This window comes from Neomonachus schauinslandi, chromosome 1 (genome assembly GCF_002201575.2).
Source record: "Neomonachus schauinslandi chromosome 1, ASM220157v2, whole genome shotgun sequence".
In the NCBI taxonomy this organism is placed as follows: Eukaryota; Metazoa; Chordata; class Mammalia; order Carnivora; family Phocidae; genus Neomonachus; species Neomonachus schauinslandi.
In genome coordinates, this window is record NC_058403.1 from 109,954,949 (window position 1) to 109,972,039 (window position 17,091).

Sequence of the window (17,091 nt, forward strand, 5' to 3'; positions counted from 1 at the left end):
TATCTTAGACCTTTGTTACCCAAGGGACACAAGAGGAGATACTCGAAGGCAGTGTGAAAGAGTTTTATTTTACAGATTCTTAGTCCAAAGATTTCAAATTTGAGAGAAGCAGCAGCAGAAAAGGAGAAAAGTCAAGTAGGTGTGATGAAGAAGCTTCCATCCTGGCATTCTACCGACAAGAACCAGCGTCGAGAGGGAAGGTGCCTCTTTGGCCGGGATCTGTCCATTCAGCCACTATAATAAATGCAGCCAAAGGGGCAGTCACTTCTCGTCAGTCGCAAAGGTCTCGTTTTTGAACCTCACCCTCACAAAAGCCATTTCTCATCATGCCAAACCAACAAAAGAAAGTCATTTTTTGCATGGCTGGGGTGTTAAGCTTCGTGTGCGCCCTTGGAGTGGTGACAGCCCTGGGAACACCGTTGTGGATCAAAGCCACCTTCCTCTGCAAAACGGGGGCTCTGCTCGTCAATGCCTCTGGGCAGGAACTGGACAAGTTCATGGGCGAAATGCAGTACGGGCTTTTCCACGGAGAGGGCGTGAGGCAGTGCGGGTTGGGAGCGAGGCCCTTTCGGTTCTCACGTAAGTAACAATTGCATTTGAATTATTTAATACTTTAGGCATACTCTTTCAACTGTTGCAAGGGATTATTTTTAAGAACCTTGCCCTATTACAGGCCTTTTAAAACAGATGTGAACCCTTTGAAATAAGTCGGTCTTTTCCGAGAGACTTCCTCTTCCTAGTTTTTATTATTTTGTTTTTATTAATTATTTCATTCTGTTTTTATTATGCAACATATAGTTAATGAGCTGCTATGGAATTAAACTTTGAAAGGATGAGCAATTAAATTCTTAAATATTAATATTTATGCTAGAAATTTCGGTATCTTTTTAAAAGGGGAGGGGCGACCTGGAGAAATAGAAAGCTGTAAGAGAGGATCTTCATTGTGTTCTTTAAAAAACAACAACAAAAAAAAGGGATCAGTGTCATGGGTTCCTTAACCAACTCTAGCTGCTTTTCCACCTTGCTCCTGACTTTGTACACTGTCTACCCCTGTATTATCCCTGCTAGGACCTTTCCTGCTGCTAATATTCTTTTTTAACCAATTTGAATCACTTGGCTAGAGAAATTTAAAATGATCTGCTGTGCTAACTGGGAAAGAAATAGATGTCTATTTAGTATAGAAAATCTGCAACTGATTCACCTTCAAATCATGTAGAGAATATGAGACAGATTTTCCTGTTCGATTTTTGTGAAATGGAAGTGTTACCCGCAGTATTTATAACCTGTTTATCTTAAGGGAATTTTTAAAAAATTACCATGTGAATAGGCAACTCATTAAATGAAAATTAATAAGAAGTCATTTGTTATATCTCTCACAACACACATTCAGAAATTATTATTATTTCAAAAGGGCTGGTTTGGAACAATCTTATGAAGAAACCGCCAGTATATTACTGCATAAATCACTCTTCAGGAAAGGAGGTTACCAATTGAGGCATTTAAAATGAATTATTATTTTGCCTGGGTATTTTTTTTCTCTAGCATAGGTAGAAAGCTAAATTAATTGAATTTATTATTAACCTATGCAGTGTCTCATTAAATTTCAGTGTTGGCCTATTTATATTTCTGCAACATTCCTTAATATCTTCTTAGCAGTCATTGGACACCAGCCTTCACTCACATAGGTTATTAGGTGATATGAATTGTCACAGGGCTCCAAAAAATCCCCACGAATTAGTCTTTAGCTTTTCAAAAAATTATCATCACTAGATTTGATGAAGTGAATACCAACTCTTTTCACTGAATGGCTTTAGTTCATTAAGGTAATGGGGCTGTTAGAGTTGCTTAGCTTTCCTTAGGGGGGAAAGAGAACAAAGCAGAATATCACATGATTTGCAACTGTATTAAAAAATAAAAAAGAAAAAAAGATGAGTGAAATGATTTAACCATGAGTCATTGGCAGCTAAAGCGTGAGTAAAGCTTCTCACAAACGAATTTAGACAAAAGCAGGGAACATACAGTGAATTTTCTGGAGCCTTTGCATTTTGTACAGTGAAATAAACTTTACTCATACCACAAGACAGGTTTCAAAATAATATGTTCTCTGAATACTTACTAGACACTAAGCATATTTTGTCTTATTTAATCCTCACACAAGTACATTCCTTGGTGGTTCGATGCACCGTTTTTTTATGGCTGTGTTCTCTGCTGGCCCCGTCTGTGATGCAGTTGTTCTAATCACCTGTCCCTCCCTCCCTTTGCTTTTATGAGGACTCAGAGTCAGTGGGGTTTAAACCATACCTTCATCTGTCACAGAATTGCATTCGTCCCCATGATACTCTGAACAATTCCCCCCAGCCTTGTGAAGAAAATCTGACATTTGTTTGTTCTGTGGTGACAGCCTCTCTACAGAACCTCTCTAGATGCTAGACCTATTAAAACCTCATTTATTGGGCGCCTGGGTGGCTCAGTCGTTAAGCATCTGCCTTCGGCTCAGGTCATGATCCCAGCGTCCTGGGATCGAGTCCCGCATCGGGCTCCCTGCTCGGCAGGAGGCCTGCTTCTCCCTCTCCCACTCCCCCTGCTTGTGTTCCTGCTCTCGCTATGTCTCTCTCTGTCAAAAAAATAAAATAAAATCTTAAAAAAAAAAATGGTTATGACCGGGGCATCTGGATGGCTCAGTTGTTAAGCGTCTGCCTTCGGCTCAGGTCATGATCCCAGCGTCCTGGGATCGAGTCCCGCATCGGGCTCCCTGCTCGGCAGGAGGCCTGCTTCTCCCTCTCCCACTCCCCCTGCTTGTGTTCCTCTCTCACTGTGTCTCTCTCTGTCAAATAAATAAATAAAATCTTTAAAAAAAAAACACAAAAAACCTCATTTATTTCCATGAGACTCAGCAAAGTAGACTTACAGTATCACTTTTTCTGCCTAAGCATATAAATATCTCTTTCAATGGAACATGAAAGAAAGTTGGGAAAACTGAATACCTCCAATGGATTCCCTAAAAAGCATAATTCTCATTTAAATGAACAGCTCTCTTGGTGATAAAATCTTCCTAACCAATGTGCCTTTAGAACACACTGCACCCTCTAAGTTTACACTCCTGTTGCAAGATAGCTTCATGGTCCATATCTTCCCACGTGAAATGCCATCACCCTGCCAGTGATGTTCTAACCACGTATTCTGGAAGGAAGAGAGCCCTCTGATATTCTTCCTAAGAGAAAAGTATAGCCCCATTAATGTAAGAGAATGAGAGGCCTAAACCTGTCTTCTCAATAATGGCAAACTTCGAGCAAAATCCAGAACCCCCAAAAGCTCGGGGTAGATGATTTTCTGTTTCTTCCAGAGCCCAACTTATGATTAGGGCACAATTCCTTTCCCAGAACTTCAGCCTTTCTCATTTTCCCTTTAGTTATTAAGCAAACATTTGGATTTTAAGAAACTTTCCAGTGTAGAAGGAATGGAAAAGGCAACTCATCAAAGTATCAGTCACTTCTTGACCAGTTTTCTTCACGTTGTTGTGTTATCATCAGTTAATATGAATTTACATTTCAATTCTGTGGGATTGCTAAATGCTTTTTTGCTTAGCAAACTTTTTCATTTAGATCAGTATTGGTCAACGGAAATACAATGCGGACCATAAATGCAAGCCACATTTGAAACTTTAAATGTTCTAGGAGCCATATTGGAAAAAAGAGTAAAGGAACCAAACGAAATTAATTTTAAGGATAATTTTCTTTAACCCAAGATATCCAGAATACTGTCATTTTAACATGTAGTCAATATAAGATAGGAGATATTTTACTTTTTTTTTTCCAGTGCTTAGTCTTTGAAATCCAGGGTGCATTTTACACTTATAGCCCATCTCAACCCAAACTAGCCACATTTCAAATGCTCACTCGCCATTTCAGTGTGGCTAATAGCTATCACAACGGGACAGTGCAAATTTAGCTAGAGATTTACTCTGAGTAAACTCAGCATTGGCAGTGTCCATATCCATATTCTAAATGACTTTTTGCTTGGTTCTGCTGTACAAGTTGACGTGTTATTTTTATGGGCAATGCACGTGTCACTTTTAAAACCCAGACACATAGTATAACATGAGGATAAAGAATGGACTAGAAAAATATTAGGCACTGTTGTCATGTTTGTTCCTATTAAATGTTCCCTGTTGACCACTCTATCTCTTTTAATTATAACAAGCATCTTCCCTGCCAGCATGCACAGTTATGCTGGGAAAACTTCTGCCTCGTTTACTCTGGCTGATTCTCATCCATTTAGGGGTCAGTGCTTCATTTTCTAGAGGTCACTAGCATTCATACCTAGCACACAATTTCATTCATTATAATGAAGGACTGTTTCCCTTTCAAGGAAACACAACTGGTGGGCTTAATTTTTCCTGATATGTCACCTGTAAAATTTTAATGATGCTGTTTAAATTCTAACTGTAGCCATCAAGGGAAAAACTGCCAGTTCTGAGCTTAGTATGTGTGGGTGGGTTTCTGTTTTGGTGGTTTGAAACACTGCAGAGCATCATCAAATACGATACCCAAGAATCATATGGTATCAATCATTCCTAGATATGCTGATCTATTTATTGCCAAGATAGTTCAATGAGCTGGTAAAGACATATGGAGAGTTTGTTTTTGTTTTTTTTTTTGAAATGTGAAAAATAATATCTAACCAATCGTGTATCACAGCATGCAACTTCAGTCATACTTTTAAAGCATTTTAATTGAGACCTTATGATTGAAAATTTGTTAAAAATCTTAACAGAGATTTAGCCTACTTCTTATTTTTAAAAAGCGGACTTTCTTTACCAAATGAGGTACGTCACCCAGATTACAGAGAGGATGTTGAAGTTATTTGTGTCAGCAAGCAGGTGGCTTCTCAAACAGATTTTGGGGTACAACAGTTGGGACTCGGGGTCTCTGCCACCATTGCCGAGAGTCATCACTGTACCTCCATGGTCTCCTGCGAGCGTGACTCCCCCACCTGCCCCCGATGCTCTACTACTCACCATCCTGCACATCCTGCTTCTCTCCTATCACCCTGCCTGCCCATGGCAGAGCTGCAAAGGTCTTTATGTACCCCTTCTGAGCACACTGCCTGTCCCTCCTCCCTTCCTTAATGGACGGTCTGGTGGGATAGAAACCTATGGAGTTCACCAGGGAAGACGCCCTGGTGGGAAGAAAGGGGGAAGACAGTCGTACCATTTCACCTCGCTAGTGTGGGTCCTCCTGCCTGTTAGCTCAGGACCCTCTTGTCTGGTCTCACCCATTCCAACAGTCCAGCAAATAGAGATTTTGTTTTCCTTCCATTGGAAAAAAAAAAGTGATTGTGGGATGGAAGATAGTAATGGTTGAGAAGCACTAGTGTAAAGGGAAAATCTTCAACTTTTCGTGGCCAAATAATTGTTTCCTGCTTTGTCCTTCCCTGACCTTGATGTTCACTCTATTATTTCAAATCACCTTGGATTATAAGTATTTGAGAATGTGTATATCTCTGCAAGGAGATCCTGAGCCATCAGAAGGCAGGGGCTGGGTATTCTTCATCCCCAAACTCCCTCAAGCAGGACCTAGCACAGTGCAGGTCACAAAAAGGTGCTTGATAAATGTTTGGTAAACAGACACGATTGAGATTAAGTAACCTGAGTTTGAGGCAGGTCCGTGTCACTCACTGGGGATTAGATTCGGAGCAAATCACATTTCATTGGTTTTCAGTTCTTGCATCTGTAAAATGGGAGATGAAACTGGGTGATTTCTAACATCTCTTCTAGTTCAGACGCTTTATGATCTATGTAATGAGGGGCTGGCTGTTCTAGACAAGGTCCTTCCAGCTTTAAAATTGCTTGACCCTTCTACTCTGTCGCTTAGAGCCTCCGCTGACAGATTCCAGCCACTATCGTCAGAAGTGGGGAGTTTTGTGCGCCTTTACTCTTTGGTCCTCAAAGCCCATGATTTTTAAATATTCTGAAATACCTACCATTTATCAGGACCCAAATGAATTTTGTTATCACAGTGAATGCTTCTCTTCCTCCCCGTCAAAATCTTTTACTATTTGTGTGGGAAACGGCAGGTTAAAGGAGGAGAAAATGAAGAATGGGATGCTAGGGAAAGAGAAAGAGTGGCTATTAACACCCACACGATCTAATGGCATTATTGAGGAAGCCTAAAGGAAGGTCAAAATACGGTGAGAGGCTGACCTCCCACTTCCTCCAACTTTTCCCGGAAACTTCTCTTCCATCTTCACTGGAAAAACTCCTCTTTCCTGCATTTGATTTCCTCATAATGGCAAGACATTAGGAATGAGCAGTATGTTTAACACTCTCAGGGTTTTCTTCACCCAAAGGACGAACTGAGCAGACATCGTTCTCAAATTTGTGAGAAATATCAGCCAGGAAAAGACAGATCTTCTTCCCTAACAACTGCTTCCAGTACCCTTACCAGAAAGAATCCCTCACAGAATCAGCCTCGCTTGACGATTACAGTTTTGCATACACGTGTGCACACATGCATGTGCACGCACACACATACACACTCAAGCACACACCTTCCTTTCCTTGAAATCACTCTTCACCCTAATGGTCAGTAAAGTCACTGACCTGGGCTCACCAGAGACATGGAGTTTGGGGCTTCTGGAACTTAACCCTGATGTGTGTGAACTTCACCTGTTGGAGGAGGACTCCAGATCATTCTTACAATTCGTCGCTGTGCTTTCTCTTCTAATCTCCGAGGATAACTTATCTTCCCCGAGGATGTTCGGACACCTCCGAAGAAAAAATACTTATTTCAGCTGCCCATTTCCTGGGTGCCTCCGAGGCGCCAGGCGCGGGGCATAGATCATCTCCAGCCCTTATGTGGGAGGTGTTATGATGCTATTCCTCCTGAACTAAAATGGAAAATGTAAACTCAGAGAGGTCACAAATTTTTCAAAGTCACAGATCGAGTAGGTAGCCAGCCTGAGACTGAAATTCAGACGCATAGGATATTGGCCACATCTGTCTCCTTACCACAAGCGAAAAGGACACAAAGAAATGAAGAAAATATAAGAGTGCACTTCAGTTTCACACGCCAGTTCAACAATGATGTAGGTACTTCACAACAGCTGGATCTTGTATACCCGTGTGATGGCACTTGGCCTCAGCACTTGAATTCATTCACTGCCTCTTTGTCTCGTATTTCGGTGGCCCTGATGTCTAAGCCCTAATCTTTGACCTTTGGAAGGTAAAATCGTCAAGTCAAAGCCTGTTTAATAATCTAGGCTGAAAAAAAAAGAATCTAGGTTGAGCAGGTCACATGCTTAGGGCTAATCTTTGGGTTATGTCATCAAATCACCATAATGTTGACAATTTATGCCGAAAGAGGAGATGACTGCGCATGCGGCTAGCTGATGTAAGCTCACTGCCAATGAACATCTTCATGGTATGATCTTCAAAGTTAGTGACTTGGACTGCAACCATTATTTCGCCACAGCAATGACCAAAAGGTAGGTCCTTTCCTGTGGTGTCATGAACGGTTTCAAAACAGTCAGGGACAAAAAGAAAAGCAGGTACACAGCATTCGCTTCACGTTAAAATCTGGCGTTTTATGAGGAGCCAATGGGTTAGAATTAGAGTGTAAGTTAAAATCTCATTTTGTCTGTTTGTTTATTTTTAAGGTTTTATTTATTATTTACTTGACAGAGAGAGAAATAGTGAGAGCAGGAACACAAGCAGGGGGAGAGGGAGAAGCAGGCTTCCTGCCAAGCAGGAAGCCCGATGTAGGACTCGATCCCAGGACCCTGGGATCATGACCTGAGCCGAAGGCAGATGCTTAATGACTGAGCCACTCAGGAGCCCCCCATTTTAAAAAAAAACGAAAAGTAAAAGCTAATTTTTATCTCTGAAGTAGATCGGGGTTTCATAAAGTTAAGACTTTTAAAAAAAAAAAACCTTATTTAAATTAAACCATGAGAAATTCGCCTTTCAATCCAGTCATGCACCGAACTACCCAGACTGGCTGTGAGATGATACACTTTTATTCCAGGTATGATAGAGCTGACTAATAGCGAACTGTACCTGGCAGACTAATTTATGCAGGATTCGTATTTTGCTCCCTCTCAGCATGTTATAACTGTAGCAAAGCCATTCTCGGGAGTTATCACCCCAACCTAATCATACCCTGTGGATTTGGAGCAGTTAAATGGGTTCTGTTATCAGAGACACATATGCGCCAAAGCAGCGTCGTCCCTCAGCCACCATGGGTGATTAAGACTCACTGGTGGGGCTGCCTCTGAATTGGGTTGAGTCAGGTAAATGCACTTCAGCTGAGAGAAATTCAGGCAAGGTACTGAAAAATGGTATTTTAAATGGTTGTATCTTACCGTCAGGTCTCTTCCTCTGAAGTGCTAGGGTCATGGATTTCCTTCTCCCTGACCATGCAGCCATCTGAAAGAAGCCCGGCTCAATACCTGGGTGTTGATGGCGGCTATTAAAGGAGGTGAACTCACTGAGCTTATGTCAGGGAATGGCTTTCCCTGGATTTTCATAATGACTGGCTGCAGATGGGCTGAGGGCAAAGTCAGATCCAGAGCATTTCTGTAAGAAGAAAGAAATTTTCCCTCTTGTTCCCTTTCAAGAAAATGAATCGCTGAGCACCAAGGGGCCAAATGTAACTTCTCTTTTTACACACCTTTCATGTGGAGAAGGACGAGTTGAGAAGGAAAACAGGACCTCTGCAGCCACCATATGGCTTTAATCTAGTAAGAAGTTGTGGCAGCGTTGCTGGCATCATTATCGGAGGCTGTCTTCATTCTGAGGGCTTCACAGATGGTGTTACCTGCATTTTACATCTGGCCAGAGGAAGACGAGAGGGTTGATGAGACCTACACCATCAGGTCAGCGGTCCACAACCCTGGCTGCACCTTAGAATCACTTGGACAGTCTTGAAAACGACGGATGCCAAGGCTGCATCCCAGGCCAAGTGAACCAGACTCTTTGGAGGTGAGGCCTGAGGATTGGAATGGTTTAGAAGCTCCCAGGGAGATTCTAATGTATATCCAAGGCTAAGAACTACGGAGGTGGATGGTGGCCAAGACAGGCGGGAGCAGGTGAGAAGTCCAGAGCCCTCCACATTAGGGAAGAGAAAGACCACCAGAAGGAGGGCAGAGAGGAACAGCGGTATTTAGCACTGTTTCCACGCAGGTGGGAGGTTTGGGGATCCTTAGCTTCTACTCCTTGAGCTGCATATTTCCATGAAGGGTCTCACACTTTCCCTACACCCTCCTGGCCTCAGAGGGAATGAGAGATCGGATTGAGGAATCTGAGTAAGAAACAGCATACTCGGCTCTCAGCCCTAGAGCCTTCCCCTCTTTCCAAGTCTGCCCACCAGGTATAGGAGCCTGCTCTCCACCTGGTCAGGATCAGGGAGCCAGGACTGCCCCGGACTGGGAGGCTTTCAGCTGTCCAGCCCCGCCTGTCACTGGGTGGGTGAGGCTGCCGAATTCAACAGAACTTGGTGGAAGATCTAAGCCACATTCTCCAGCACTTTATCAGAAATAAAACTAACATTTTGACCTTCACCTGCCTGCCTCCTGTGGAAGGGCTCTGCTCCTTCCAAAGAAACTATCAAGGGTCCCTTTAGAGGTGTGCCATCAGCCTAAAAGTCATTCAAGATAAGTCATTATACAGAGAATGTCCAAGAAACTGCACAAGGGAAATAGAAATGAGGATGAGAGCAATATATCAGATGCTGAGGAAAGTGTGTGACAGGTACCAAAGAAGTAATTAGCTATAAATCTAAGGTTCCTGGATTATTTACAGGAATAGTCACCCACCTGGTCAGGGAGGGAAAAAAAGGTAAAAGTTTGAGCTACCAGATAGACAGTTTGCCTGAATTCCATATATCTAGCGACTCCTATGGGGGGGCAGGGAGTCTTTGGTCTCAATGTACAGGTAAGTGCTCTGACCACCTGTGAGCCAAAGAGTTCCCTCCCACCCCCAATGACTGATCATGAGATTTGAAAATGCAGACACTCTCACAGCATTGGGTTCTTCTATCTCCCACTCCTCTTGGTGAAAATACAACTGCCCTGCCATTCTCATCATGTTAGAAAAATATTTAAAGTTACTTACAATGTACATAGAGCATCCACATAAATGATTCCACTTGTCTCCCTTGAAAATTCTGTGACTTATTTCTGTCACTACTCACATTTACACATAAGAGACTTGAGGTATACAGAGGCCCACATGAGCAGTGAATGGCAAAATCAGATTAATCCCCAACTTTCCTAACTCCAAAAGCTATGCTTTTTTCAACCTGCCATGCTGCCTTTCAGTTAATGTCTGGCTATTTGTCTCTCTTCCCACCAGCTCCTCCGTCCTTCTTGCTTTGGTGTTGCATGATATTCTAACTACCTAATACTCTTGGTTAATGCCTCAATACAGGTTTAGATTGGATTTACTAAATTCCTGTTGAAGAGCTGTAGGATAAAAGATAGGATTGTTAGACTGGAATCAGTAATGGCTAAAAAGGAGAACAAAGTTTCAGGATAAAATATATCAGAGGAACCCAGCAGATAGAAATAAATTCTAAGGCAACTGAAATGAAAGCCATACATTTAGAGATCTCAAATAAAACATGGATTAATGGCAAGTAATAAAGGAACATACTTAGTTTGTTAGAACAAACGGTTCTTTATCTTATTCTTATTACTCTCCAATGATCTATTGAAAACAGCTTGATTTTACATGTAACACACAAATTCTTTGTAAGTTAGACCATATGTGCCCTCAACCCCCCACGGCCCCCGGGACGGGAGGAAAAATCATTGGGGCCTATTATGTGCCTAAGCATTCTAGACTCGGGAGCTATGGAGAGAGGATGCTTATTCACAATGAAGAATCTGGCCAAAGTGTTTTTAACTGGTTGACAATTTGTAAAAGCACACAGGCACATCAGTCAAGACGGACTACATTATGTTTTAGTAACAAGTTACGTTCATACCGCTCAGCTGAATCAGCAAAGATTGATCTCTTGCTCACAGTACATGTTCGTCAGAAATCAGCTGGAGGTCCGTTCCAGGACGCAGCCACCATCTGGAATGTCACCAGTTATTAGAACAGAGGGCAAGAATTGTGGAGGCTCTTATTCTAGCAACTAAATCCTCTGACCCGGAACAGACACGTGCCACTTCCATTTACACTTTATTGTTCCACAGCCGTGTCTAACTTCAAAGGGGCCAGGATGTGCAATCCTATCAGGAGCCCAGAATGGGGAAGAACCAGAATTGTAGATGGCTGGAGAGCACTAATTACTATCACAATTATTGTTTTTATCCAGAAAGCTCCAACAAGGAGAATTGCTCTTGGTCAGGGTAAGGCACAGGGGAATTGGAAGAAAGTTCTTAAGAACTAAATTTCACTAGATTGAAGAAGCCATTCTGAATAAAGGAATAGCATGAGCAAAGTTATGAAGAGCCCAATGTGGCCAGAGTACAGAAGACGTTAGAGAAAGGAGCAGAAAGGTAAGGCTAGGGAGGAAGGCAGTGATCAGAATGGGAGAGGCTTTGCTGTCGTGAGGCAGTGAATTTGATCTTGTAGGCAATGGGAAGCCACTGGAGGGTGTCAAGTGGGTTGGTGACGAGGCAGAAGATGGATTGGAGGACGACCAAAAGAGAGGTGAAGAGGCCAGTCAAGAGGCTCCTCCATCCAGTAGTTGGTGGCCCAAACCAGAGCATTGCCAGAGGGCTGCAAAGGAGGGGAAATATTTCCAAAATAATCAGATGCAAAAAACCAACAGAACTTAGTGACGTGAGGTAAACCCCAGGTTTCTACAGGACAGAGAGCTGTAGCAATTCACAGAGATAAATACAGACGGAGAAAGTTTAGAGGGAAGATGAAATTCTTTTTGGTCATGTTTAGTGAGGTCCCCTTATAGGCCAGCAACAAGTGACATCCATCAGTTGCACAAACTTGGAGGTCATGGGAGCGGCCTAGAGTCAAGGTAGAGAAGAGAGCTCAGCAGATTAGAGGTGGCATTGGGAGCTACAGTGGAAGGAGAGGTTTCACAGGGAGGGGAATCAAATGAGAAGGTGAACAAAGTGGGTTCTAGAAAACACCAATACTTATGGGTTGAAGAAGAGGGACTGGCAAAGCAGGCTGAGAAGGGAGGGTCAGTGAGCTAGAGGGGAAACCAAGGGAGGAGAAACTTTCAAAATGAAGTAATGGTCAGCAGTCCCAAACACCACAGAGGTGTCAAATAAGAGAAAGTGAAAATAGTCCTTTGAATTTTAACACCACAAGGTCACGGGGACATTTTCTAAGGCAGTCCTGATAGAGTGGTGGGGAAGAGAGGTCCTCATAGGAGCTGAGGAGGGAATGGAAGGCCAGGACTCAGAGCAAGGCTGTGGTCAGGCTCCTAGAGGAGCGCCATGGCCAGGCATATATGTGCGCATGCCTGGGTGTGTGTGTGTGTGTGTGTGTGTGTCCACGCGTATGTGTGCGTCCGTGGGTATGTTCACAATGGGAGGGTCTGGAGTGTGATTCTATCCTGAGAGGATAAAGCAGTAGGGAGGAAAATGCTGAGGACAGACCAAAGAGGTAGGTAATGGATTGAGAAGGGCCCCTGTGAGGTAGAAAAGGGTGAGTCTGACAGCACAGGCAGAAGGCCAGACAATGGACAGGAAGGAAAAAATGTCACTAAGATTAGAGGGAAGGTTGGGCACGAACCAAAGACAGCATGGCAATGGGGAACTGCAAGGTGAAGGAATTCCCTTGATGGCCTCTGTTTTCTCTTTGAAATGGAAGACTTCCATTCACTGGGTGTTTTCAGGCCTTCCGTAAGCTAGGCACACAAACCGAGGGAAATGGAGGCAGGGGTGTGATAGGTGCTCAAGAATGGGGGAGGACTGGAATATCTGACAAGGGACAGAAGAGGGAAAGCCTGGAGAAGACTTGGCAGAATGGCTGGGGGTTGCGGTAGACCACAGATCAGAGGCCCAAGTTGGAATTGGGGCACAGAGGCAAAGGACATAGCCCAAAGGATAGAACCCCCCACCAAATGATTGCGGGAGGGTAAATTTCCTACAGAGAGCTCCCCTGGGACTGCATTTGCACTCTGAGCCATTCACTTATGCCTTACTCCGCTGTGTTTTGTAATAGCCGACTGCAGTAATGAGGGTCTGACCGCCTTTCTCTGTACACTGGGCTAGTTATGCAATGTGGATTTCCTGTCCCCCCGCCCCATCTCCTGTGACAGGTGCCTTCTATTCTGCTATTAGGAGAGTGACCTCAATGACTAGTTTCTTCTAGTTTTCTGTTTCTGATTAGATATCTTGTCAGAAATCTCTGCTTGCAGACTGCAGGGAAGAGAAATTGAGCTTTGAACCAGTAGTTTAATATGTATGTTACAAAATATAACTCACCTTCTTTAGGTTACATTGTATCAACACATGTACAGCATCCTTCTAGAAAGCACTCTGATCCAAGTAACTCTGTTCTTGGAAGTTCATCCAGAAAAGCTAGTCCTGCTCATCATCTACTCCGATAATAAGAAAGAAGGAATGTGCCTGAAGATGTTCGTTACAGCATCAGCCAGAATACTGAAGCCATGAAAGACAACCTGACAGACAGCAGTGCATCAGTTTGATGGAAAATCCATATTGTTACCTACATGAGTTAGGAAGGCAACATGGAAAATGCTTATATTCTGAATGAGAAGTACAGAATATGACCTCAAAACCGCATTATTACTATAATATAGGAAATAAATATTAAGATGGACACAGATTTGAAACAAATAAAAATAAAGGAAAATCTTGTTTTTATATTGGTAGGATTGTGGGTGAAATTTTTACCTTAATTTCCATTTCATTGTTATAATGTTCATTTATTTTTAAAAATTCCTCTATGAACAGTTGAACACTTGAACAGAAACACAGTGAGGAGCAAGTCCATCTTCTCCTAATCCTCCTGCCCTGCTAACAAAAAAGAGCTTTGTCATGTTCAGGGTAGAGATGAATTCTTTTACAAATCCCAAACTTTAAACCCAGTTATTAAACAGCCATCAGTTTCCATGTAACAGGTTGACAATCCCCCAAATATGTTGGATTAAAATTTTTCTTTTAATAAAGAGATTTGAAATTCTATTCTGGTTACCAACCAGGTCTTTCAGCTTCTTAAAAAAAAAAAGTTTCCTATTATCCCTCTGGTGACTACTCTATTTTATCTCCATTGCCCCAGATTCTCTCCAAAAACTCTCTCAATCCAGTTTCTATTACCATCAGCAGCTTACATCAAGGTCAACAGCAACTGCTGGACTCTGTGGACAAGTTCAGGTTCTTAACCAAAAAATTCCCATCAGACTTAAAGCTGCCAAGCCCCCTCTTTTTCTCCCCTGGCCCTGGGGTCACCAAATGGACTGTCCACTCCTCTTCCTTCTCTTTTTGCCTTTGTGGTCCTAATTCCCTTAGTATAAACCACTGACTTCTACCAAGAAATCCTAGACCTGCTGACCACATCAGGCTCCATCCCCGCATTCTACTCCAAGCAAAATGTATCCATCCAACATATATGTATCCCACAGCTACATCATGCATCCTCAATGGCTGCCATAATCCCCCTAAGGGAGTGAAAATTGGTTCTTGGCAGGGGGAGAACAAAAAAAACCACCTTATTCTTTAAAAAGTGTGTATGTGTATAAAGCACAGATATAAATACCATACAGAAATCAATACACAATATACCTGTGGTATTAAAATTTCATTGGGAAAGAGTGATTAGAAGTGTCTAAAAAGACTCCTGAGGCAAGGAGCAATAATGAAAAAAAAAAGTTGAGAAATACTGATCCACACTGTGCCAAGGCATTCTTAGGTGCTAGGAATACAGCAGTGAATAAAACAGACCAAGAAACAAGTCATGAGAGAGACAAGTAAAAATATAGACTTGGTCAGGTAGTAATAATTGCTAAGGAGAAAAGTAAAAGCAAGGAAAGGGGTTGGAGAGGTGACTGGGCAGGGGGTGACAACTTGAAATAAAGTGGCTAAAGAAGGCCCCCCTGACAAAGTGGCATTTAAGTCAAGCCGTGGAGGTGAGGGAGCAAGCCATGAGGATATCAGAGGAACATCCAGGCGAGGGAACACTATGTGCAAAGGCCCTGAGGTAGAAACACTCCAGGCATGATTGAAGTACAGTAAGGAGGCCAGTGGCTAGAGCACACTGTTCAAGGAAGTGGGTAGCAGATGAAGTCAGAGGTCTGACAAGGAGTCCAACCACATAGGTCCATTGTAATGAGTTGGCTTATACTCTGAGTGAGAGTAGAATCCACTGGAAGGGTTTAAGCAAGGGATTGACATACACCAATTCATTGATTAAAGATCCCTCTGGCTGCTGGGCTGAGAGTAGATTGTAAGAAGGAGGGGTGGAAGCAGAGAGACCAGTTAGGAAGCTCTTGCTGTCCTCTGAATGAGAGATGATGGTGGCTTAGACTGGGATGGAGCAGAGGAGACGGAGAGAAGTGGTCAGATTCTGAAGGTCATGCCAACAGGTTTTCCTGATGGATTCAACATGAAATAGGAGAGTAAAAATCAAGGATGAGGCCAAGGAAGAATGGAGCTGCCAGCAACTGAGGTGAAGAAGGCTGAAGGAAGCAAGTGTGAGGAAGGGAAGACTATAGGTGCGGTTTGGGACACCATGAGATGCCTATTTCGTATTCCAGGCAAGATGTTCAGTAGTAAGTTGAGGACTTACAATTGTGGGACTTAAGAGGAAATCCAGGCTGGAGATAGCGCTTTGTAAGTGTTTCTAGTAAAAGCCATGCTACTGGATAGAGCACCAAGGAAGGGAGTGAAGAGGGAGAAGAGAAGAGGTCCAAGAATGCAGTCATCCCTAGAGAACTTCAGAGAGGAAGATGAATCAACAAAGCGGATCAAGATCGTAGCCAGTGAGGTAGCAGAAGCCAGAGAGTGTCATGTTGGGGAGCCCGGGGAAGGAAGCGTTTCCAGGAGGAGGCAGTGAGCCATTGTGCCAAATGTAGCCCAGGGAAGATGGGGACAAAGATTGACTGTTGGGTTTGGCAGCTTGAAGCTCTTCGGTGCCTTGGGAAATGTAGTTATCAGTGCAAGTGCATTCAAGAGAGAAAGTGGAGGGAGGGAGGAGACTCGAGGATACAGCCAACTCCCGGAGGGGTTTTGCTCTAAGGGAAATAGAAAAAAAGGAATAATAGCTAGAGGGCTTACATGAGATTTTTTTTTTTATATTTTATTTATTTATGTTTAGAGAGAGCGTGAGAGAGCGCACATGAGCTGGGGGAGTAGAGGGAGAGGGACAAGCAGACTCCGTGCTGAGCAGGGAGCTGGATGCAGGGCTCGATCTCACCACCCTGAGATCATGACCTGAGCCAAAATCAAGAGTCGGACATTTAACCGACTGAGCCACCCAGGCGCCCTGATATATATATATATATATATATATATATATATATATATATATATATATATATATATATATAATTATTTTTTTTTAAGTTGAGAAAATGACAGCATGTTACTTATGTGCTGATGGGACTGATCCAAAGAGAGGGGGAAATGGACCTGGCAGAGAGAGAACTCCTCAGCAGTGTCTCTGAGGAGGTGAGAAGGGGCGGCCATGAACAGTGGTGGAACTGGCCCTCGGAAGGGGCACACCATAGAGACTTCTACTGAGCACCTACCCGGTGCTAAGAACTCAATACGCTGAGGTCATGCAGTCCTCACACATTTGAGAGAAAGGTAGAATTTCCTTTTCAGATAAGGAAGTCAAGGTTTAGGGAGTTCGCAGACTTAGAAAAGGAGCTGCAGTGTGAATCTCCTCTGATTTCAGAAGCCCGGTCCCTTCCCAGGCTGCCCCAAGGAAAAGCTTCATTTTACAGAGAGAAACAGGGACCCTTTGACCTGCTCCAGGGCACATGGTGGATTAGAGCCTGGCGCTTGGTTCTTAGCCCTCTGCTCCTTTCTTCTCTCTTACGGAGCTCATCCTCCTCCATGCCAAATGGTCACTTTGGCTGAGGGTCTTGTTCATGTGTGGAAGAGCCTCCTCAGTCCAGACCTTATCCTCCCACTCTTTTTTGGTTTTAG

General features: G+C 43.2%; 1 protein-coding gene across 1 annotated transcript in view; it reads left to right on the plus strand.

Annotated features, from left to right (window-relative positions):
* Nucleotides 1–326: 326 nt before the first annotated feature.
* The window catches only part of CLRN1 (clarin 1), a 35,782-nt gene continuing 19,017 nt past the window's right edge, over nt 327–17,091 (plus strand). The window contains exon 1 of the mRNA XM_021685970.1: nt 327–579. Within this exon, the coding sequence (XP_021541645.1) occupies nt 327–579 (253 nt within the window). The remainder of the gene's footprint in view (nt 580–17,091) is intronic.